The following is a 25,156-nucleotide window of genomic DNA, read 5'->3' as shown; positions in this document are numbered from 1 at the left end:
AATCTAAGTTTGAGGTGTTCGGATCACAAAGAACGACATTCGTGAGACGCAGAAAAATTGAAAAGATGCTGGAGTGTTTGACGCCATCTGTCATCATGGTGGAGGCAATGTGATGTTCTGGGGTTGCTTTGGTAAAGTGGAAGTTTTGTAAAGGGTAAAAGGGATCTTGAAGAAGGAAGGCTATCACTCCATTTTGCAACGCCATGCCATACCCTGTGGACGGCGCTTAACTGGAGACAATTTCCTCCTACAACAGGACAATGACCCAAAGCACAGCTCCAAACTATGCAAGAACTATTTAGGGAAGAAGCAGTCAGCTGGTATTCTATCTATAATGGCGTGGCCAGCACAGTCACCGGATCTCAACCCTATTGATCTGTTGTGGGAGCAGCTTGACCGTATGGTACGTAAGAAGTGCCCATCAAGCCAATCCAACTTGTGGGAGGTGCATCAGGAAGCATGGGGTGAAATCTCTTCAGATTACCTCATCAAATTGACAACTAGAATGCCAAAGGTCTGCAAGGCTGTAATTTCTGCAAATGGAGGATTCTATAACAAAAGCAAAGTTTGAAGGACACAATTATTATTTAAATTAAAAATCATTATTTATAACCTTGCGTCTTGACTATATTTCCTATTCATTTTGCAACTCATTTCATGTATGTTTTCATGGAAAACAAGGACATTTCTAAGTGACAACCAAACTTTTCAACAGTAGTATATATATATATATATGGGTATTTGATGTTAAACTGAGCTGACTTGCAGGTCAGACGATGAACATAACACAGTACATACATGCAGACAACTCACACACACACACACACACACACACACACACACGGCTGTGGTGCACTTGGTTCGCCGGATAGACTGACCTACAAATTCCGGGGTGCCAAAGATGTTTTTGAAATCATTGCCAAAATCGATCTTGTGTGCCAGACCGAAGTCGATGAGCTTGATGCGAGGATGGGCCACAGCTCTGTTCAGTAACATAATGTTCTCTGGCTAGAGGGAGAGGGGAGGGAGAGGGCATCAAACATGGAAATAACATCCCATAAAGTAAAGCCTCTCTAGGAACCAGCAAGAGAGAGATGGTGTGTGAGAGAGAGAAAAAGAGAGAGAGAGAGAGAGAGAGAGAGAGAGCGAGAGCCTACATTCCAGAGCCACAATGCCTCCTTCAGCAGACTATCTTGACTCCTGACTTAATCCTTTAAAAGCTCTTTAGACCAGCAGGTTAAAGAATGAATGGCTATCAGACTGGGAACAGATGAGACAGGACTGGAATCAGATTGTCCCTACATGACAGTAATGGCTCCAGGTAGATGTAGTGGTATTATGTAGTATGTGTAGTATTATGTAGTATGTAGGAGTAGTGTATCTGATAAAGCTAGTATTATGTTGTATGTGTAGTACTATGTAGTATGTAGGAGTATGTAGGAGTAGTGCATCTGATAAAGCTAGTATTATGTTGTATGTGTAGTACTATGTAGTATGAGTAGTATGTAGGAGTAGTGTATCTGATAAAGCTAGTATTATGTTGTATGAGTTGTATGTTTAGTATATGTATGGGTAATACGTGTAGTAGTATGTAGTATGTGTGGTATGAGTAGTATTATATAGTATGTGTAGTATATGTAGTATTATACTGTACGTGCAGCATGAGAAGTATTATATAGTATGTGTAGTTTATGTAGTATTATATATTATGTGTAGTAGTATACAGTACGTGTAGCATGAGTAGCATTATATAGTATGTGTAGTATACCTGGTTTGGGTAGTATGAGTAGTATTACAGTATTAGTAGTATTATGTAGTATGTGTAGAATGAGTAGAATGACTGGTTTATGTTGTATGTGTAGTAATATGCAGTAGTATGTAGTATTATGTAGTATGAGTAGTATGTCTGGTATTATGTATGTGTAGTATGTATCTGATAAAGCTAGTATTATGTAGTATGTGTAATATATGTAATATGATGCAGTATGAGTAGTATATGTCTTGCAGTAAGAGTAGCATGTGAAGCAGTATGTGTAGCATATGTTGTATTATGTAGCATGTGTAATATGAGTAGTATTATGTAGTATGTTTAATATGAGTAGTATTATATAGCATGTGTAGTATTATGTAGTATGTGTAGTATGAGTAGTATGTGTAGCATTATATAGTATGTGTAGTATTATGTAGTATGTGTAGTATGAGTAGTATGTGTAGCATTATATAGTATGTGTAGTATTATGTAGTATGTGTAGTATGAGTAGTATGTGTAGCATTATATAGTATGTGTAGTATTATGTAGTATGTGTAGTATGAGTAGTATGTGTAGCATTATATAGTATGTGTAGTATTATGTAGTATTATGTAGTATGAGTAGTATGTGTAGCATTATATAGTATGTGTAGTATTATATAGTATGTGTAGTATGAGTAGTATGTGTAGCATTATATAGTATGTGTAGTATTATGTAGTATGTGTAGTATGAGTAGTATGTGTAGCATTATATAGTATGTGTAGTATGAGTTATATGTATGAGGAGTGCATCTGATAAAGCTAGTATTATGCAGTATGTGTAGTATGAGTTGTATGTATAGTATTATGTAATATGAATAGTATGCCTGGTTTGGGTAGTATGAGTAGTATTACAGTATAAGTAGTATGTGTAGAACGAGTAGAATGACTGGTATTATGACGTATGTGTAGTATGAGTAGTATGTCTGGTGTTATGTATGTGTAGTATGTATCTGATAAAGCTAGTATTATATAGTATGTGTAATATACGTAGTATGATGCAGTATGAGTAGTATATGTCTTGTAGTAAGTGTAGTACATGTTGTATTATGTAGCATGTGTAATATGAGTAGTATTACGTAGTATGTTTAATTTGTGTAATATGAGTAGTATGTATAGTATTATGCAGTATGTGTAGTAACATGTAGTATGATGTAGTATGATTAGTATGTGTAATAAATCAAATCAAATTTTATTTGTCACATACACATGGTTAGCAGATGTTAATGCGAGTGTATCGAAATGCTTGCTAATATGGTGTATGAGTAGTATTATGTAATATGTGTAATATGAATACAGTAGTATTCAGTAATATGAGTAGTATTAGTAGTATTTTATAGTATGTGTAGTATGAGTAGCATGACATAGTATGAGTAGTATTATGTAGCATTACATAGTATTATATATCATGAGTAGTATTACATAATGAGTAATATTACATAGTATAAGTAGTATTACAAAGTATGAGTAGTATTACGTTGTATGAGTAGTATTATATAGCATGAGTAGTATTATGTGTAGTATTATATAGTATTATGTAGTACGAGTAGTATTATGTATTATGTGTAGTATTATATAGTATTACGTAGTACGAGTAGTATTATGTAGTACGAGTAGTATTATGTTGTACGAGTAGTATTATGTTGTACGAGTAGTAGAGTGTGTAGTGTGAGTAAGTAGTATTATATAGCATGAGTAGTATTATGTAGCATGATTCATTTTATGTAGTATGTGTAGTATGAGTAGCATGATGTAGTATGAGTAGTATTATGTTGTATGTGTAGTAGAGTGTGTAGCATGAGTAGAATTATATAGCATGGTTTGTTTTATGTAGTATTATGTAGTATGTGTAGTATTATATAGTATGAGTAGTATTGTGTAGCAGGAGTTGTATTATGTAGTATGAGTAGTATTATATAGTATGAGTAGTATTATATAGTATGTGTAGTATGAATAGTATTATGCAGCATGTGTAGTATGAATAGTATTGTGTAGTATTATGTAGTAGGTGTAGTATGCGTAGTATTATGTAGTATGAATAGCATTGTGTAGTATTATGTAGTATGTGTAGTAGGTGTAGTATGAGTAGTATTATGTAGTATGAATAGTATTATGTAGTATGTGTAGTAGAGTCATTATGTTGGGTAGTATGTGTAGTATGAATAGCATTGTGTAGTATTACGTAGTATGTATAGTAGAATGTGTAGTATGAGTAGTATTATGTAGTATGTGTAGTATTATATAGTATGAGTAGTATTATGTGTAGCAGGAGTTGTATTATGTAGTATTTTTTAATTTTTAATTTTTTTATTTCACCTTTATTTAACCAGGTAGGCAAGTTGAGAACAAGTTCTCATTTACAATTGCGACCTGGCCAAGATAAAGCAAAGCAGTTCGACAACATACAACAACACAGAGTTACACATGGAGTAAACAACATACAGTCAATAATACAGTAGAAAAAAATAAGACTATATACAATGTGAGCAAATGATGTGAGATAAGGGAGGTAAAGGCAAAAAAATGCCATGGTGGCAAAGTAAATACAATATAGCAAGAAAAACACTGGAATGGTAGATTTGTAGTTTGAAGAAAGTTCAAAGTTCAAATCTAAATAATATGGTGCAAAGGAGCAAAATAAATAAAATAAATAAATACAGTAGGGGAAGAGGTAGTAGTTTGGGCTAAATTATAGATGGGCTATGTACAGGTGCAGTGATCTGTGAGCTGCTCTGACAGTATGAGTAGTATTATATAGTATGTGTGGTATGAATAGTGTTATGCAGTATGTGTAGTATGAATAGCATTGTGTAGTATGTATAGTAAAATGTGTAGTATGAGTAGTATTATGTAGTATGAGTAGTATTATGTAGTATGTGTAGTAGAGTCGTATTATGTTGGGTAGTATGTGTATTATTATAGATGGGCTATGTACAGGTGCAGTGATCTGTGAGCTGCTCTGACAGTATGAGTAGTATTATATAGTATGTGTGGTATGAATAGTGTTATGCAGTATGTGTAGTATGAATAGCATTGTGTAGTATGTATAGTAGAATGTGTAGTATGAGTAGTATTATGTAGTATGAGTAGTATTATGTAGTATGTGTAGTAGAGTCGTATTATGTTGGGTAGTATGTGTATTATTAATAGTATGTGACTCAAGCTGTCCTATAGTATAGACCGTGTTCAGTGTTGAGTTTTTGGGGAAGCATGTTTAAATGATCACACTAAAACAAAATGGGACATTTTACAACGTTGACTGAGTTGGAATTGAACTGATCCGGACCCTGATGTCATCCACCAACCAACAACCTGTGAGTGATGTGGACGACGGATGTTCCGGCTGGAGACAGGCCAGAGAGCCAGGTGTGATAAAAGCTCTGCCATTGATTAGTAGTGTCTGGTATTAGTGCAGAGCAGAGTGGAGAGCACAGAGCACATCACTGGAGTGGCCCTCGTAGCTGTGTGTGTATGTATGTGTACCTTGAGGTCAAAGGGTGTGTGTGTGTACCTTGAGGTCAAAGTGTGCAATGTGTTTGGAGTGCAGGTAGTGGACTCCGTCCAGAATCTGTTTGAGGAACTCTGTAGCCTCCTCTTCTGTTAAGGACTCCTTCTCTGCTAGCAAATTAAACAGTTCTCCACCAGCCACCCTAGAGGAGAGGAGGAGGAGAGGAGATCTTAGACAATACCTAACGTAGATACAATAAGCTAACAGCAGGCACTTCTATCAACCTAAAGCTTACTTCAGCCAATACCAACGAGTGGGCAACGACACATCAGTGTCATGAAGAAGGCAAGTGATAAAACTAGCACAACTACTAGCACAGCTTGCAGTGACATGGACCAGTGACACTGGTCCATTTCCTCGCGAGGAGGCGAGAGAAGTACAGTAATGCATGTAGACAACCCTGAACCAGACAACCCTTCACCAGAACCCAGAGAGATGGAGATCATGTAGACAACCCTTCACCAGAACCCAGAGAGATGGAGATCATGTAGACAACCCTTCACCAGAACCCAGAGAGATGGAGATCATGTAGACAACCCTTCACCAGAACCCAGAGAGATGGAGATCATGTAGACAACCCTTCACCAGAGTCTAGAGAGACGGAGATCATGTAGACAACCCTTCACCAGAACCCAGAGAGATGGAGGAAGACAACCCTTCACCAGAACCCAGAGAGATGGAGATCATGTAGACAACCCTTCACCAGACAACCCTTCACCAGAACCCAGAGATGGAGGACATGAAGACAACCCTGAACCAGAGTCTAGAGAGATGGAGATCATGTAGACAACCCTTCACCAGAGTCTAGAGAGATGGAGATCATGTAGACAACCATTCACCAGAACCCAGAGAGATGGAGATCATGTAGACAACCCTTCACCAGAACCCAGAGAGATGGAGATCATGTAGACAACCCTTCACCAGAGTCTAGAGAGATGGAGATCATGTAGACAACCCTTCACCAGAACCCAGAGAGATGGAGATCATGTAGACAACCCTTCACCAGAGTCTAGAGAGATGGAGATCATGTAGACAACCCTTCACCAGAACCCAGAGAGATGGAGATCATGTAGACAACCCTTCACCAGACAACCCTTCACCAGAACCCAGAGATGGAAGACATGAAGACAACCCTTCACCAGACAACCCTTCACCAGAACCCAGAGAGATGGAGATCATGTAGACAACCCTGAACCAGAGTCTAGAGAGATGGAGGACATGTAGACAACCCTGAACCAGAGTCTACACTGGAATATATTGCCTTTGGCACAGTTTATTTGGCACATATATTGCCTTTTATAAAACATTAGCAAATCACTGAGTAATGATTCAGTGAAGTGGCACTACTTGGGTCCTGGTTAATAGTTGTGCACTACATAGGACCTAGGGCTCCATTTGGGATGACGACATGGTGCTCTCAGACTGGTGGCTGGTATAGCAGGTCACTGTAATGACTACATTGTTGACGTTTTCCCCCTAAAAAAAAAAATCCCTAATTTATGTATTTCCTCTGAGGATGGAAACAGGAATCAGGAACAGGAAGTAGCAACCAGCTGCAGAGGAAGCTGTGACAGGATAATAACACACTCAGCCAATCACAACACAGCGTTCAGTCACTTGACCACAAGTTGCCAAAACAACCGTTTTTTTTTATTTTACACTGGATACAGGGACTGGATATACAGTGAGGGAAAAAAGTATTTGATCCCCTGCTGATTTTGTACGTTTGCCCACTGACAAAGAAATGATCAGTCTATAATTTTAATGGTAGGTTTATTTGAACAGTGAGAGACAGAATAACAACCAAAAAATCCAGAAAAACGCATGTCAAAAATGTTATAAATTGATTTGCATTTTAATGAGGGAAATAAGTATATTATAATAAATAATAAGGAAATATTTGACCCCCTCTCAATCAGAAAGATTTCTGGCTCCCAGGTGTCTTTAATACAGATAACGAGCTGAGATTAGGAGCACACTCTTAAAGGGAGTGCTCCTAATCTGTTTGTTACCTGTATAAAAGACACCTGTCCACAGAAGCAATCAATCAATCAGATTCCAAACTCTCCACCATGGCCAAGACCAAAGAGCTCTCCAAGGATGTCAGGGACAAGATTGTAGACCTACACAAGGCTGGAATGGGCTACAAGACCATCGCCAAGCAGCTTGGTGAGAAGGTGACAACAGTTGGTGCGATTATTCGCAAATGGAAGAAACACAAAAGAACTGTCAATATCCCTCAGCCTGGGGCTCCATGCAAGATCTCACCTCATGGAGTTGCAATGATCATAAGAACGGTGAGGAATCAGCCCAGAACTACACGGGAGGATTTTGTCAATGATCTCAAGGCAGCTGGGACCATAGTCACCAAGAAAACAATTGGTAACACACTACACCGCGAAGGACTGAAATCCTGCAGCGCCCGCAAGGTCCCCCTGCTCAAGAAAGCACAAATACATGCCCGTCTGAAGTTTGCCAATGAACATCTGAATGATTCAGAGGACAACTGGGTGAAAGTGTTGTGGTCAGATGAGACCAAAATGGAGCTCTTTGGCATCAACTCAACTCGCCATGTTTGGAGGAGGAGGAATGCTGCCTATGACCCCAAGAACACCATCCCCACCGTCAAACATGGAGGTGGAAACATTATGCTATGGGGGTGTTTTTCTGCTAAGGGGACAGGACAACTTCACCGCATCAAAGGGACGATGGACGGGGCCATGTACTGTCAAATCTTGTGTGAGAACCTCCTTCCCTCAGCCAGGGCATTGAAAATGGGTCGTGGATGGGTATTCCAGCATGACAATGACCCAAAACACACGGCCAAGGCAACAAAGGAGTGGCTCAAGAAGAAGCACATTAAGGTCCTGGAGTGGCCTAGCCAGTCTCCAGACCTTAATCCCATAGAAAATCTGTGGGGGGAGCTGAAGGTTTGAGTTGCCAAACGTCAGCCTCGAAACCTTAATGACTTGGAGAAGATCTGCAAAGAGGAGTGGGACAAAATCCCTCCTGAGATGTGTGCAAACCTGGTGGCCAACTACAAGAAACGTCTGACCTCTGTGATTGCCAACAAGGGTTTGGCCACCAAGTACTAAGTCATGTTTTGCAGAGGGGTCAAATACTTATTTCCCTCATTAAAATGCAAATCAATTTCTAACATTTTTGACATGTGTTTTTCTGGATTGTTTTGTTGTTATTCTGTCTCTCACTGTTCAAATAAACCTACCATTAAAATTATAGACTGATCATGTGAGAGACGCAGACTCAGTCTCAACCTTTAAGTCTTTAATGAAGACTTATCTCTTCAGTAGGTCCTATGATTAAGTATAGTCTGGCCCAGGAGTGTGAAGGTGAACGGAAAGGCTGGAGCAACGAACCGCCCTTGCTGTCTCTGCCTTGCCGGTTCCCCTCTTTCCACTGGGATTCTCTGCCTCTAACCCTATTACAGGGGCTGAGTCACTGGCTTACCGGTGTTCTTCCATGCCGTCCATGGGAGGGGTGCGTCACTTGAGTGGGTTGAGTCACTGACGTGGTCTTCCTGTCTGGGTTGGCGCCCCCCCCCTTGGGTTGTGCCATGGCGGAGATCTTTGTGGGCTATACTCAGCCTTGTCTTAGGACGGTAAGTTGGTGGTTGTAGACATCCCTCTAGTGGTGTGGGGGATGTGCTTTGGCAAAGTGGGTGGGGTTATATCCTGCCTGTTTGGCCCTGTCCGGGGGTATCATCGGATGGGGCCACAGTGTCTTCTGATCCCTCCTGTCTCAGCCTCCAGTATTTATGCTGCAGTAGTTTATGTGTCGGGGGGCTAGGGTCAGTCTGTTACATCTGGAGTATTTCTCTTGTCTTATCCGGTGTCCTGTGTGAATTTAAATATGCTCTCTCTAATTCTCTCTTTCTCTCTTTCTTTCTTTCTCTCAGAGGACCTGAGCCCTAGGACCATGCCTCAGGACTACCTGGCATGATGACTCCTTGCTGTCCCCAGTCCACCTGGCCATGCTGCTGCTCCAGTTTCAACTGTTCTGCCTGCGGCTATGGAACCCTGACCTGTTCACCGGACGTGCTTGTTGCACCCTCGACAACTACTATGATTATTATTATTTGCTGGTCATCTTGACCATGTTCTGTTATAATATCCACCCGGCACAGCCAGAAGAGGACTGGCCACCCCTCATAGCCTGGTTCCTCTCTAGGTTTCTTCCTAGGTTTTTGGCCTTTCTAGGGAGTTTTTCCTAGGGAGTTTTTCCTAGCCACCGTGCTTCTTTCACATGCATTGCTTGCTGTTTGGGGTTTTAGGCTGGGTTTCTGTACAGCACTTTGAGATTTCAGCTGATGTATGAAGGGCTATATAAATACATTTGATTTGATTTCTTTGTCAGTGGGCAAACGTACAAAATCAGCAGGGGATCAAATACTTTTTTCCCCTCACTATAGGGACTGGATATTTTTATTTCACCTTTATTTAACCAGGTAAGCCAGTTGAGAACAAGTTCTCATTTACAACTGCGACCTGGCCAAGATAAAGCAAGCAGTTTGACACATACAACAACAACAACAGAGTTACAGATGGAGTAAAACAAACATACAGCATACAGTCAATAATACAGTACAATAACAAGTCTATATACAATGTGAGGAAATGAGGTGAGATAAGGGCGGTAAAGGCAATAAAAGGCCACGGTGGCGAAGTAAATACAATATAGCAATAAAAACACTGGAATATTAGATTTGCAGTAGGTGAATGTGCAAAGTAGAAATAGAAATAATGGGGTGCAAAGGAGCTAAATAAATAAATTAATTAATATATACAGTAGAGGATGAGGTAATTGTTTGGGCTATTTATAGATGGACTATGTACAGGTGCAGTGATCTGTGAGCTGCTCTGACAGCTGGTGCTTAAATCTGGTGAGGGAGATAAGCGTTTCCAGTTTCAGAGATTTTTGCAGTTCGTTCCAGTCATTGGCAGCAGAGAACTGGAAGGAAAGGCGGCCAAAGGACGAATTGGCTTTGGGGGTGACCAGAGAGATATACCTGCTGGAGCGCGTGCTACAGGTGGGTGCTGCTATGGTGACCAGTGAGCGGAGATAAGGGGGGACTTTACCTAGCAGGGTCTTGTAGATGACCTGGAGCCAGTGGGTTTGGCGACAAATATGAAGCGAGGGCCAGCCAATGAGAGCGTACAGGTCGCAGTGGTGGGTAGTATATGGGGCTTTGGTGACAAAACGGATGGCACTGTGATAGACTGCATCCAATTTGCTGAGTAGAGTGTTGGAGGCTATTTTGTAAATGACATCGCCGAAGTCGAGGATCGGTAGGATAGTCAGTTTTACGAGGGCATGTTTGGCAGCATGAATGAAGGATGCTTTGTTGCGAAATAGGAAGCCAATTCTTGATTTAACTTTGGATTGGAGATGTTTGATGTGAGTCTGGAAGGAGAGTTTACAATCTAACCAAACACCTAGGTATTTGCAGTTGTCCACATATTCTAAGTCAGAACCGTCCATAGTGATGCTGGACAGGCGGGCAGGTGCAGGCAGCGATCGGTTGAAGAGCATGCATTTAGTTTTACTTGTATTTAGGAGCAGTTGGAGGCCACGGAAGGAGAGTTGTATGGCATTGAAGCTCGTCTGGAGGGTTGTTAACAGTGTCCAAAGAAGGGCCAGAAGTATACAGAATGATGTCGTCTGCGTAGAGGTGGATCAGAGATTCACCAGCAGCAAGAGTGACATCATTGATATATACAGAGAAAAGAGTTGGCCCGAGAATTGAACCCTGTGGCACCCCCATATAGACTGCCAGAGGTCCAGACAACAGGCCCTCCGATTTGACACACTGAACTCTGTCTGAAAAGTAGTTGGTGAACCAGGCGAGGCAGTCATTTGAGAAACCAAGGCTGTTGAGTCTGCCGATAAGAATGTGGTGATTGACAGAGGGACTGTCAGGCTGTATAAAACAGGGTTGTGCTCAATTCAGAATATAAAATGCCTCATCAATTCCAATTAAATTCTTGAAGTAGCAAACAGGATACAGAATTGCAATTCTAACTTGAATGAAAGGAAGTAGAATTGAATTCAAAAGAAATTCAAAGGCCTCTTCTATTCTATATTAGGTGTAGTCTATACAAAAATACATATTATAAAACATAAAATACTGATGAAACAACTGATTTTCAGGACAAACTTAAAATGAATGATCAAGGACAACAAATTAGAATTTCACTCAGCACCTTTATATGCACACCAATATCCCGTTATTATTTGGCATACTCAAGGAGTGTCTGTCTTATATGGATAGAATGAGCATTAATAATCTAGTTACCACCGGTAAAGTTGTCGGTTTCATTTAGGGACCGGGGAGAAAAACGCAATAACTCCAAAACACTGGAAAGATTGGTCCTGTGCAAAATGTCCAATGTCATCAGATTGACCGGTTTTAAGGACATGAAAAGCTGTGAAAACGATGAAACACTTTTCTGATAAGACGTCGGGGCGTCAGGGGGTCGGGGGGGAATCGGGGGGGTCAGGAGGGGTCAGGGCTGTCAGGGGGTCGGGGGGGTCAGGGCCGTCAGGGGGGGTCAGGGGGGTCAGGGCGTCGGGGTACTCACAGTTCTAGTATGAGGATGACATCAGTCTTGTTCTCGAACACGTCGTGCAGCGTGATGGTGTTAGGGTGTTGAATCTCCTTCAGAATGCTGACCTCCCTCTCGATGTCTTCCCGGGTCACGCCACGCCGGCTCGACTTGCTCCGTCGCTTACGGATGAACTTAGCAGCATACTCCAGGCCAGAGCTACGCTCACGACATTTCTTTACCACCGCAAACTGACCACTGCAGGACAAGGGGAGAGGAGACGGTCACAGAGTTAGAACAGATAGAAACATACTGTTCACCATGAAATTAGTCTGAGCTATAGTCTCAGATATAGTCTCAGATATAGTCTCAGCTCAGCTATAGTCTCAGCTCAGCTACAGTCTCAGCTCAGCTATAGTCTCAGCTCAGATATAGTCTCAGCTCAGCTATAGTCTCAGCTCAGCTATAGTCTCAGCTATAGTCTCAGCTCAGCTATAGTTTCAGATATAGCCTCAGATATAGTCTCAGCTCAGATATAGTCTCAGCTCAGCTATAGTCTCAGCGCAGCTATAGTCTCAGCTCAGCTATAGTCTCAGCTCAGCTATAGTCTCAGCTATAGTCTCAGCTATAGTCTCAGCTCAGCTATAGTCTCAGCTATAGTCTCAGCTCAGTTATAGTCTCAGCTATAGTCTCAGCTATAGTCTCAGCTCAGCTATAGTCTCAGCTATAGTCTCAGCTCAGCTATAGTCTCAGCTATAGTCTCAGCTCAGCTATTGTCTCAGTTAAAGTCTCAGCTATAGTCTCAGCTCAGCTATAGTCTCAGCTATATTCTCAGCTCAGTTATAGTCTCAGTTATAGTCTCAGCTATAGTCTCAGCTATAGTCTCAGCTATAGTCTCAGCTATAGTCTCAGCTATAGTCTCAGGTCAGCTATAGTCTCAGATATAGTCTCAGCTCAGCTCTAGTCTCAGCTATAGTCTCAGCTGTAGTCTCAGCTCAGTTATAGTCTCAGCTCAGTTATAGTCTCAGCTCAGCTATAGTCTCAGCTCAGCTATAGTCTCAGCTCAGCTATAGTCTCAGCTATAGTCTCAGCTCAGCTATAGTCTCAGCTATAGTCTCAGCTATAGTCTCAGCTATAGTCTCAGCTATAGTCTCAGCTATAGTCTCAGCTCAGCTATAGTCTCAGCTATATTCTCAGCTCAGCTATAGTCTCAGCTATAGTCTCAGCTATATTCTCAGCTCAGCTATAGTCTCAGCTATAGTCTCAGCTCAGCTATAGTCTCAGCTATAGTCTCAGCTATAGTCTCAGCTCAGCTATAGTCTCAGCTATAGTCTCAGCTCAGCTATAGTCTCAGCTCAGTTATCGTCTCAGCTCAGCTATAGTCTCAGCTCAGCTATAGTCTCAGCTATAGTCTCAGCTCAGCTATAGTCTCAGCTCAGCTATAGTCTCAGCTCAGCTATAGTCTCAGCTCAGTTATAGTCTCAGCTATAGTCTCAGCTCAGCTATTGTCTCAGCTATAGTCTCAGCTATAGTCTCAGCTCAGCTATAGTCTCAGCTCAGCAATAGTCTCAGTTATAGTCTCAGCTCAGTTATAGTCTCAGCTCAGCTATAGTCTCAGCTCAGTTATAGTCTCAGCTCAGCTATAGTCTCAGCTCAGCTATAGTCTCAGTTATAGTCTCAGCTATAGTCTCAGCTCAGTTATAGTCTCAGCTCAGCTATAGTCTCAGCTATAGTCTCAGCTATAGTCTCAGCTCAGCTATAGTCTCAGCTATAGTCTCAGCTCAGCTATAGTCTCAGCTCAGCTATAGTCTCAGCTCAGCTATAATCTCAGCTCAGTTATAGTCTCAGCTATAGTCTCAGCTCAGCTATTGTCTCAGCTATAGTCTCAGCTATAGTCTCAGCTCAGCTATAGTCTCAGCTCAGCAATAGTCTCAGTTATAGTCTCAGCTCAGTTATAGTCTCAGCTCAGCTATAGTCTCAGCTCAGTTATAGTCTCAGCTCAGCTATAGTCTCAGCTCAGCTATAGTCTCAGCTCAGCTATAGTCTCAGTTATAGTCTCAGCTATAGTCTCAGCTCAGTTATAGTCTCAGCTCAGCTATAGTCTCAGCTATAGTCTCAGCTATAGTCTCAGCTCAGCTATAGTCTCAGCTATAGTCTCAGCTCAGCTATAGTCTCAGCTCAGCTATAGTCTCAGCTCAGTTATAGTCTCAGCTCAGCTATAGTCTCAGCTATAGTCTCAGCTCAGCTATAGCAGTATAGTCTCAGCTATAGTCTCAGCTCAGCTATAGTCTCAGCTCAGCTATAATCTCAGCTCAGTTATAGTCTCAGCTCAGCTATAGTCTCAGCTATAGTCTCAGCTATAGTCTCAGCTCAGCTATAGTCTCAGCTCAGCTATAGTCTCAGCTCAGCTATAGTCTCAGCTCAGTTATAGTCTCAGCTCAGTTATAGTCTCAGCTATAGTCTCAGCTCAGTTATAGTCTCAGCTCAGCTATAGTCTCAGCTCAGCTATAGTCTCAGTTATAGTCTCAGCTATAGTCTCAGCTATAGTCTCAGCTATAGTCTCAGCTATAGTCTCAGCTCAGCTATAGTCTCAGCTCAGCTATAGTCTCAGCTATAGTCTCAGCTCAGCTATAGTCTCAGCTCAGCTATAGTCTCAGCTATAGTCTCAGCTATAGTCTCAGCTCAGCTATAGTCTCAGCTCAGTTATAGTCTCAGCTCCGCTATAGTCTCAGCTCCGCTATAGTCTCAGCTCCGCTATAGTCTCAGCTCCGCTATAGTCTCAGCTCCGCTATAGTCTCAGCTATAGTCTCAGCTATAGTCTCAGCTATAGTCTCAGCTATAGTCTCAGCTCAGCTATAGTCTCAGCTATATTCTCAGCTCAGCTATAGTCTCAGCTCAGCTATAGTCTTAGTTATAGTGTCACCAGATTCAATGCTATTTCAGGGTTAACAAATGAACAACAGATTTATCACCACACTGATAGGGAAGGTCATGCAACACATATAACACTTACAAAAATTACTGATTGGCTGAGCGAAAATACTAACACAAATATTGTGGGAGCTGTTCTGTTAGACTTCAGTGCGGCTTTTGACATCACAATCTGCTGCTGGAAAAATGTGTGTTATGGCTTTATATGCCATAGACCTGCACAAGTCTGGTTCATCCTTGGGAGCATTTTATAAATGCCTGAAGGTACCACGTTCATCTGGACAAACAATAGTATGCAAGTATAAACACCATGGGACCACGCAGCCGTCATACCACTCAGGAAGGAGACACATTCTGTCTCATAGAGATGAACGTACTTTGGTGTGAAAAGTGCAAATCAATCCCAGAACAACAGCAGAGGACCTTGTGAAGATGCTGGAGGAAACAGGTACAAAAGTATCTATAGCCACAGTAAAACGAGTCCTATATCGACATAACCTGAAAGGCCGCTCAGCAAGGAAGAAGCCACTGCTCCAAAACTGCCATGGAAAAGTCAAACTACAGTTTGCAACTGCACATGGTGACAAAGATTGTATTTTTTTGAGAAATGTCCTCTGGTCTGATGAAACAAAAATAGAATTGTTTGGCCATAATGACCATCGTTATGTTTGGAGGAAAAAGGGGGATGCTTGCAAGCTGAAGAACACCATCGCAACCGTGAAGCACGGAGGTGGCAGCATCATGTTGTGGGGGTGCTTTGCTGCAGGAGGGACTGGTGCACTTCACAAAATAGCTGGCATCATGAGAAAGGAAAATTATGTGGATATATTGAGGCAACATCTCAAGACATCAGTCAGGAAGTTAAAGCTTGGTTGCAAATGAGTCTTCCAAAAGGACAATGACCCCAAGCATACATCCAAAGTTGTGGCAAAGTGCCTTAAGGACAACAAAGTCAAGGTATTGGAGTGGCCATCACAAAGCCCTAACCTCAATCCTATTGAAAATTTGTGGGCAGAACTGAAAAAGCGTGTGCGAGCAAGGAGGCCTGCAAACCTGACTCAGTTACACCAGCTCTGTCAGGAGGAATGGGCCAAAACTCACCCAACTTATTGTGGGAAGTTTGTGGAAGAAACGTTTGACCCAAGTTAAACAATTTAAAGGCAATGCTACCAAATACTAATTGAGTGTATGTAAACTTCTGAACCACTGGGAATGTAATGAAAGAAATTAAAGCTGAAATAAATCATTCTCTCTACTATTATTCTGATATTTCACATTTTTAAAATAAAGTGGTGATCCTAACTGACCTAAAACAGGGAATTTTTACTAGGATTAAATGTCAGGAACTGTGAAAAACTGAGTTTAAATGTGTTTGGCTAAGGTGTATGTAAACTTCCCACTTGAACTGTACAGGCCTTTCTCATGTTAATAGGAGCAGCAGTTGGTGTCCCAGAAGCTGCAGGCAGAGAAACGAGACATTTTATCTGAGAGAAGAGACAAGGGAGGAGACTAGGGAGGAGACTAGGGAGGAGACTAGGGAGGACACTAGGGAGGAGACTAGGGAGAGGCCTGCATGTCAAAATGCTCTGAGAGGAACTGACATTCAGTACATGACTCAGTGTGATGAAACAGACTCGACTGTAAGACCGGATTTCAATCTCTCCTTCCTCATTCATTCATTAACCACTGTTTGTCTGACTGTAGAGAGCTGCATTCCCGTGGGCAACTGGCGTGACCTGTGAGCCCCGACATGATGCTCGCAGGTGTGAGGTGGTCAGAGAGACAACTTTTGGATGAAAATATGTTTTAGTCCTGCAGATTATTTTGAACATTTGTCTTTGTTTGTGTTATTTAATGTATTAAAGCATTATGCACAAACTAACATGATCATTCTGTATGTTGCAGACCAGTGATTAAAATATATTTGAAGAATATTTAAGAGTAGACTAGGCTATATGGGAGGAGGGACACGGTGCAGTTGTCTGTAATAGCCTGTAGACTAGGCTATATGGGAGGAGGGACACGGTGCAGTTGTCTGTAATAGCCTGTAGACTAGGCTATATGGGAGGAGGGACACGGTGCAGTTGTCTGTAATAGCCTGTAGACTAGGCTATATGGGAGGAGGGACACGGTGCAGTTGTCTGTAATAGCCTGTAGACTAGGCTATTAGCTGATACAGCCCAGTAATACAGACAGCTTAATATTTCTGAAGCTATTTTTGCACATTTTGAACTTGACTAGGGCGGCAAAATTGCGAGTTGCGTCACATACAATTAAAATAACATTGCAGGACTGTGGTCGGGTTCAGGACCAGTTCTTGCGGGAGCGGGTGGGAGTCGGACTAGCAGCCAGCAGGGTGAGCGGGTGGGAGTCGGACTAGCAGCCAGCAGGGTGAGCGGGTGGGAGTCGGACTAGCAGCCAGCAGGGTGAGCGGGTGGGAGTCAGACAAGCAGCCAGCAGGGTGAGCGGGTGGGAGTCGGACTAGCAGCCAGCAGGGTGAGCGGGTGGGAGTCGGACTAGCAGCCAGCAGGGTGAGCGGGTGGGAGTCGGACTAGCAGCCAGCAGGGTGAGCGGGTGGGAGTCGGACAAGCAGCCAGCAGGGTGAGCGGGTGGGAGTCGGACAAGCAGCCAGCAGGGTGAGCGGGTGGGAGTCGGACTAGCAGCCAGCAGGGTGAGCGGGTGGGAGTCGGACAAGCAGCCAGCAGGGTGAGCGGGTGGGAGTCGGACAAGCAGCCAGCAGGGTGAGCGGGTGGGAGTCGGACTAGCAGCCAGCAGGGTGAGCGGGTGGGAGTCGGACTAGCAGCCAGCAGGGTGAGCGGGTGGGAGTCGGACTAGCAGCCAGCAGGGTGAGCGGGTGGGAGTCGGACTAGCAGCCAGCAGGGTGAGCTGGTGGGAGTCGGACTAGCAGCCAGCAGGGTGAGCGGGTGGGAGTCGGACTAGCGGACAGCAGGGTGAGCGGGTGGGAGTCGGACTAGCAGACAGCAGGGTGAGCGGGTGGGAGTCGGACTAGCGGCCAGCAGGGTGAGCGGGTGCGTGCGGTATGAAAAAACAAGCTGGCGGGAAGGAGCTCTACAACATTCGCAGAGTACGACCCTGCCTCACACAGGAAGCGGCGCAGGTCCTAGTCCAGGCACTTGTCATCTCCCGTCTGGATTACTGCAACTCGCTGTTGGCTGGGCTCCCTGCCTGTGCCATTAAACCCCTACAACTCATCCAGAACGCCGCAGCCCGTCTGGTGTTCAACCTTCCCAAGTTCTCTCACGTCACCCCGCTCCTCCGCTCTCTCCACTGGCTTCCAGTTGAAGCTCGCATCCGCTACAAGTCCATGGTGCTTGCCTACGGAGCTTTGAGGGGAACGGCACCTCCGTACCTTCAGGCTCTGATCAGGCCCTACACCCAAACAAGGGCACTGCGTTCATCCACCTCTGGCCTGCTCACCTCCCTACCTCTGAGGAAGCACAGTTCCCGCTCAGCCCAGTCAAAACTGTTCGCTGCTCTGGCACCCCAATGGTGGAACAAGCTCCCTCACGACGCCAGCGGAGTCAATCACCACCTTCCGGAGACACCTGAAACCCCACCTCTTTAAGGAATACCTGGGATAGGATAAAGTAATCCTTCTAACCCCCCCTCCCCCCCCAAAAGATTTAGATGCACTATTGTAAAGTGGTTGTTCCACTGGATATCATAAGGTGAATGCACCAATTTGTAAGTCGCTCTGGATAAGAGCGTCTGCTAAATGACTTAAATGTAATGTTAAATGTAAGAAATCAGTCCCATAGAGACCTGTAACTGATCCATCTCTTCCCCTCCATCAACCCCCTCCCCCCAGCTCTCCCCCCTCCCCCCCATCAACCCCCTCTCCTCCCTCAACCCCCTCTCCTCCCTCAACCCCCTCCCCCCTCAACCCCCTCCCCCCCTCTCCTCCCTCAACCCCCCTCTCCTCCCATCAACCCCCTCTCCTCCCTCAACCCCCCCCCCCTCAACCCCTCCCCCCAGCTCTCCTCCCTCAACCCCCTCTCCTCCCTCTAACATTACACACAACAACCACGTCTGAAAATAACCTGTTATAAAATGCTAACAGCATTAGCTGCAGGTAGATGCTAACACGGTAAGGCCTGCGTCAGGAAGGTGCAGTCAGATCATGCTAATGACGCTAACGCCAGAATTACACCATGATCGTGAGACCCTATATTTATGGCAGTGGTCCCTGCTTCTAGGCTGGAGGGGTAACCTAGCCAGTTTCTTTCTCTCTCTCTCTCTCTCTCTCTCTCTGCATGCTAATCTAAGAGCTCTTTCCTGACCAAGGGGCTTGAGATGAGGGCTCAGTCGCTATAAAACTGAAAAGGTTTAGGTCAATCCGTCTCACCACGTATATGGTGCATACCTGTAGCATCCGCTGGTAGAAACCCCCTCTCTCTAATACTACCCAGGGCAGCGGACCCATCTAGCATATATCACCGCACAGTAGAATAGCATATCATGGTTATCTTTGCCCTGTGGCAAAATGTGTAGAAATGCAACAAGTGGCAATATGTAGCTCGTTAGAAATGTGAGTTATAGATCTGTAATTCTCATTGAAAGCCAGTCTAAGAAGAGGTAGATCGGTTCTGTGTGCTTTTTCTATGCTTCCCGTTCTTAGGTTTTGTTTTTGTGTCTTTTACTTTCGGGTTTTGTTACTCCAGCTTCAAACAGCAATATTTTTGGTTATGGAAAATATATTTCACAGCGGTTTAGAAGGTATATTGATTCTCTACACGACACTCAATTATTTTTTCACATCAACTGAAATTAGGCAAACTGTTAGAGAGTTCTAGCAACCAGGAAATGGAGGAGCGATTTCTGCATAGTAAAACATTAATGCTTGCTGAGTAAACATACGTGCTGCAGAACACAGTCTGAGTGGTTTCTCTCTCTCCTGTCTAAAACACTCCCTGACAGCATTCTGTTTCTCCCTATCTGAAGCCAACAGTCAGAGGGATCAAATTGCTTGTTCTTTTTTGTCATGTTTTGGGAATGGTTGTAGCTTCCAACTTGTTTCAAAAGAGCAACTGGAGAAGATGAGGGGAGGAGAGAAAAGAAGTCGAGAGGAGAGACAAACTGCCTTTGAGTCAGCTGGTTGTTGAAATAGAGCTCTAATTTAAATAGAGCTCTAATCCATCAGCTTGTTGTTCAAATAGAGCTCTAATCCAGCCAGCTGGTTGTTCAAATAGAGCTCTAATCCAGCCAGCTGGTTGTTCAAATAGAGCTCTTTTCCAGCCAGCTGGTTCTTCTAATAGAGCTCTAATCCAGCCAGCTGGTTGTTCAAATAGAGCTCTAATCCAGCCAGCTGGTTGTTCAAATAGAGCTCTAATCCAGTCAGCTGGTTGTTGTTCAAATAGAGCTCTAATCCAGTCAGCTGGTTGTTGTTCAAATAGAGCTCTAATCCAGTCAGCTGGTTGTTGTTCAAATAGAGCTCTAATCCAGTCAGCTGGTTGTTGTTCAAATAGAGCTCTAATCCAGCCAGCTGGCTGGTTGTTCAAATAGAGCTCTAATCCAGCCAGCTGGTTGTTCAAATAGAGCTCTAATCCAGTCAGCTGGTTGTTCAAATAGACCTCTTCTCCAGTCAGCTGGTTGTTGTTCAAATAGAGCACTAATCCAGCCAGCTGGTTGTTTAAATAGAGATCTACTCCAGTCAGCTGGTTGTTCAAATAGAGCTCTACTCCAGCCAGCTGGTTGTTCAAATAGAGCTCTAATCCAGTCATCTGGTTGTTGTTCAAATAGAGCACTAATCCAGCCAGCTGGTTGTTTAAATAGAGATCTACTCCAGTCAGCTGGTTGTTCAAATAGAGCTCTAATCCAGCCAGCTGGTTGTTCAAATAGAGCTCTAATCCAGCCAGCTGGTTGTTCAAATAGAGCTCTAATCCAGTCAGGTGGTTGTTTAAATAGAGCTCTAATCCAGTCAACTGGTTGTTGTTCAAATAGAGCTCTACTCCAGCCAGCTGGTTGTTCAAATAGAGCTCTAATCCAGTCAGCTGGTTGTTCAAATAGAGCTCTAATCCAGTCAGCTGGTTGTTGTTCAAATAGAGCTCTAATCCAGTCAGGTGGTTGTTTAAATAGAGCTCTAATCCAGTCAACTGGTTGTTGTTCAAATAGAGCTCTACTCCAGCCAGCTGGTTGTTCAAATAGAGCTCTAATCCAGTCAGCTGGTTGTTCAAATAGAGCTCTAATCCAGTCAGCTGGTTGTTGTTCAAATAGAGCACTAATCCAGTCAACCTGGTTGTTTAAATAGAGCTCTAATCCAGTCAGCTGGTTGTTGTTCAAATAGAGCTCTAATCCAGTCAGCTGGTTGTTGTTCAAATAGAGCTCTAATCCAGTCAGCTGGTTGTTGTTCAAATAGAGCTCTAATCCAGTCAGCTGGTTGTTGTTCAAATAAAGCTCTAATCCAGTCAGCTGGTTGTTCAAATAGAGCTCTAATCCAGTCAGCTGGTTGTTCAAATAGAGCTCTACTCCAGCCAGCTGGTTGTTCAAATAGAGGTCTAATCCAGTCAGCTGGTTGTTTAAATAGACCTCTACTCCAGTCAGCTGGTTGTTGTTCAAATAGAGCTCTAATCCAGTCAGCTGGTTGTTTAAATAGAGCTCTAATCCAGTCAGCTGGTTGTTTAAATAGAGCTCTACTCCAGCCAGCTGGTTGTTCAAATAGAGCTCTAATCCAGTCAGCTGGTTGTTGTTCAAATAGAGCTCTAATCCAGTCAGCTGGTTGTTCAAATAGTTCCCACATATGCTGAGCACTTGTTGGCTGCTTTTCCTTCACCAGGAATACGACTTTCCCGAATTTGATCCTTTGTTTCCAGGGAAATCTAAATTATTCTGGAGGCTGCTCCAAAACACCGCTTTCGGAAAAGAGGTATTCAGAGTGGACTTCTAGTCCGACTCAGGAGGCGTGCACACCATGCACAGCTTCCGAGTATATTACTTGCTAATGTTAAGTCGCTGGATAATAAAGTAAAGTAGACAAGCTCAGGGCGAGGATCTCCTTCCAGAGAGACATCAGGGAATGTAGCAAACTCTGTTTCACGGAAACATGGCTCTCTAGGGATATACTGTCCTCATCCATTCAGCCATATGGGTTCTTAGTACATTGTGCAGACAGGAATAAAGAACTCTCCGGGAAGAAGAAGGGCGGTGGTGTTTGTTTCATGATTAACTCCTCATGGTGTGATTGTAATAACATACAGAAACTCAAGTCCTTTTGTTCACCCGACCTAGAATCCCTCACAATCAAATGTTGACCGTACTACCTACCAAGAGAATTCTCTTTGGTTATAGTCACAGCCGTGTATATTCCCCCTCAAGCCGATACCACGACAGCCCTCAAAGAACTACACTGGACTTTATGCAAACTGGAAACCACATTTACTGTAGCTGGGGATTTTAACAAAAATGGAATTAATAAATATATAAAGCAAATTTGAGGAAAACGGTAGCGAAGTTCTACTAACACATTGACTGTAGTACTCGCTCTGGAAAAACATTGGACCACTGTTAAACAACTTTTCGAAATTCTCACAAGGCCCTCCGCCGCTCTCCCGGAAAATCGAATCAAGACTCCATTTTGCTCCTCCCTTCCTATAGGCAGAAACTCAAACAGTATGTACCCGTGCTAAGGTCCATTCTATGCTGTCTGACCAATCAGAATCCATGCTTCAAGATTGTTTTGATCACGGGGACTGCGATATGTTACGGGTAGCCTCAGACAATAACATTGACGAATACACCGATACGGTGACTGAGTTCATCAGGAAGTGTATAGGAGATGCTGTACCCACTGTGACTATTAAAACCTAGGTGAGGGCCATGGGAGAGTGGTGCCAGGAAAACAACCTCTCACTCAACTTCAACAAAACAAAAGGAGCTGATCGCGGACTTCAGGAAACAACAGAGGGAACATGCCCCTATCCACATTGGCTGGACCACAGTGGAGAAGGTGGAAAGCTTCAAGTTCCTCGGCGTACACATCACTGACAATCTGAAATGGTCCACCCACACAGACAGTATGGTGAACAAGACGCAACAATGCCACGCCAACATTGAGCAATCTAATATTTCTATATTTATTAATTCCATTCTTTTACTTTTAGATGTGTGTGTATTGTTGTGAATAGTTAGATACTACTGCACTGTTGGAGCTAGGAACACATTTCACTACAATAACATCTGCTAAATGTGTATTTGACCGATACAATTTGATCATTCACAAACATTCTATGAATTTATGGAAACCTTAAAATATCTATGTACAAAAAACTAAAAATGTGGCATTCTTCCTGGGGGTGTACAGTATATGAACAGATTTTAATAAGATTTCATGTTGCCAAAAAGCTGTCAGTTTAAATTGTGCATAACAGCATTTTTTTTTACTCTATAAATGGTTAAACCAGTGAGAAATGTATGTGATTGTGGCAAGAATTTGTGTAACAAAAACTATCAGCTTAAATGTGGACAACTACAAATACCTAGGTGTCTGGTTAGACTGTAAACTCTCCTTCCAGACTCACATCAATCATCTCCAATCCAAAGTGAAATCTAGAATTAGCTTCCTATTTCGCAACAAAGCATCCTTCACTCATGCTGCCAAACATACCCTCGTAAAACTGACCATCCTACCAATCCTCGACTTCGGCGATGTCATTTACAAAATAGCCTCCAATACCCTACTCAACAAGCTGGATGCAGTCTATCACAGTGCCATCCGTTTTGTCACCAAAGCCCCATATACAACCCACCACTGCGACCTGTATGCTCTCGTTGGCTGGCCTTCACTTCATCATCGTCGCCAAACACATTGGCTCCAGGTCATCTACAAGACCCTGCTAGGTAAAGTCCCCCCTTATCTCCGCTCACTGGTCACCATAGCAGCACCCACCTGTAGCACGCGCTCCAGCAGGTATATCTCTCTGGTCACCCCTAAAGCCAACTCCTCCTTTGGTCGTCTCTCCTTCCAGTTCTCAGCTGCCAATGATTGGAACGAACTACAAAAATCTCTAAAACTGGAAACACTTATCTCCCTCACTAGCTTTAAGCACCTGCTATCAGAGCAGCTCACAGATCTCTGCACCTGTACATAGCCCATCTTTAATTGAGCCCAAACTACTACCTTTTCCCCTACTGTATTTATTTATTTTATTTATTTTGCTCCTTTGCACCATATTATTTATATTTATATTTTAACTTTTAACTTTCTTCAAACTACAAATCTACCATTCCAGTGTTTTTTTCTTGCCATACTTTATTTACTTTGCCACCATGGCATTTTTTGCCTTTACCTCCATTATCTCACATCATTTGCTCACATTGTATATAGTCTTATTTTTTTTCTACTGCATCATTGATTGTATGTTGTTTTACTCCATGTGTAACTCTGTGTTTTTGTATGTTGTCGAACTGCTTTGCTTTATCTTGGCCAGGTCGCAATTGTAAATGAGAACTTGTTCTCAACTTGCCTACCTGGTTAAATAAAGGTGAAATAAATAAAAATAAAAATTGAAATGTTGATTTATTTTTACATATTAGATTATTCTATATTGTGGACAGTATGTGTTACTACATTATACAAGCTCAAGTTGACCACATTGAACTAGTAATGTTAGTAAAAAGATTTATACACTGAATAAAAATATACACGCAGCAGCAAACAAACATTTTACAGAGTCACAGTTCATAAAAGGAAATCAGTCAACTGAAAGAAATTAATTAGGCCCTAATCTATGGATTTCACATGACTGGGAATACAGATATTCATCTGTTGGTCACAGATACCTTAAAGAAAAAGTAGAGGCGTGGATCAGAAAACCAGTCAGTATCTGGTGTGACCACCATTTGTCTCATGCAGCACGACACATCTCCTTCACATAGAGTTGATCAGGCTGCTGATTGTGGCCTGTGGAATGTTGTCCCACAGCTTTTCAATGGCTGTGAGAAGTAGCTGGATATTGGTGGAAACTAGAACAAGCTGTCGTACACATCTATCCAGAGCATCCCAAACATGCTCAATGGGTGACATGTCTGGTGAGTATACAGGCCATGGAAGAACTGGGACATTTTCAGCTTCCAGGAATTGTGTACAGATCCTTGCAAAATGGGGCTGTGCATTATCATGCTGGAACATGAGGTGATGGAGGTGGATGAATGGCACAACAATGGGCCTCAGGATCTCATCACAGTATCTCTGTGCATTCAAATTACCATCTATAAAATGCAATTGTGTTGGTTGTCCATAGCTTATGCCTTCCCATACCATAACCTCACCATGGGGCACTTTGTTCACAATGTTAACATCAGCAAACGGCTCACCCTTTACGACGCCATACACGCTGTCTGCCATCTACCC

The 25,156-nt window shown here is 43.0% G+C and overlaps 1 protein-coding gene across 1 annotated transcript in view; it reads right to left on the bottom strand.

Annotated features, from left to right (window-relative positions):
- The window catches only part of dapk1 (death-associated protein kinase 1), a 178,713-nt gene that overhangs the window by 83,250 nt on the left and 70,307 nt on the right, over nucleotides 1-25,156 (bottom strand). Inside the window, 3 exon segments of the mRNA XM_029763893.1 lie at nucleotides 879-1,008; nucleotides 5,300-5,438; nucleotides 11,896-12,117. Coding sequence (XP_029619753.1) covers nucleotides 879-1,008; nucleotides 5,300-5,438; nucleotides 11,896-12,117 — 491 coding nt within the window.

Source organism: Salmo trutta, chromosome 9, assembly GCF_901001165.1.
Source record: "Salmo trutta chromosome 9, fSalTru1.1, whole genome shotgun sequence".
Lineage (NCBI taxonomy): Eukaryota > Metazoa > Chordata > Actinopteri > Salmoniformes > Salmonidae > Salmo > Salmo trutta.
This window is presented reverse-complemented; position numbering and strand designations above follow the sequence as displayed.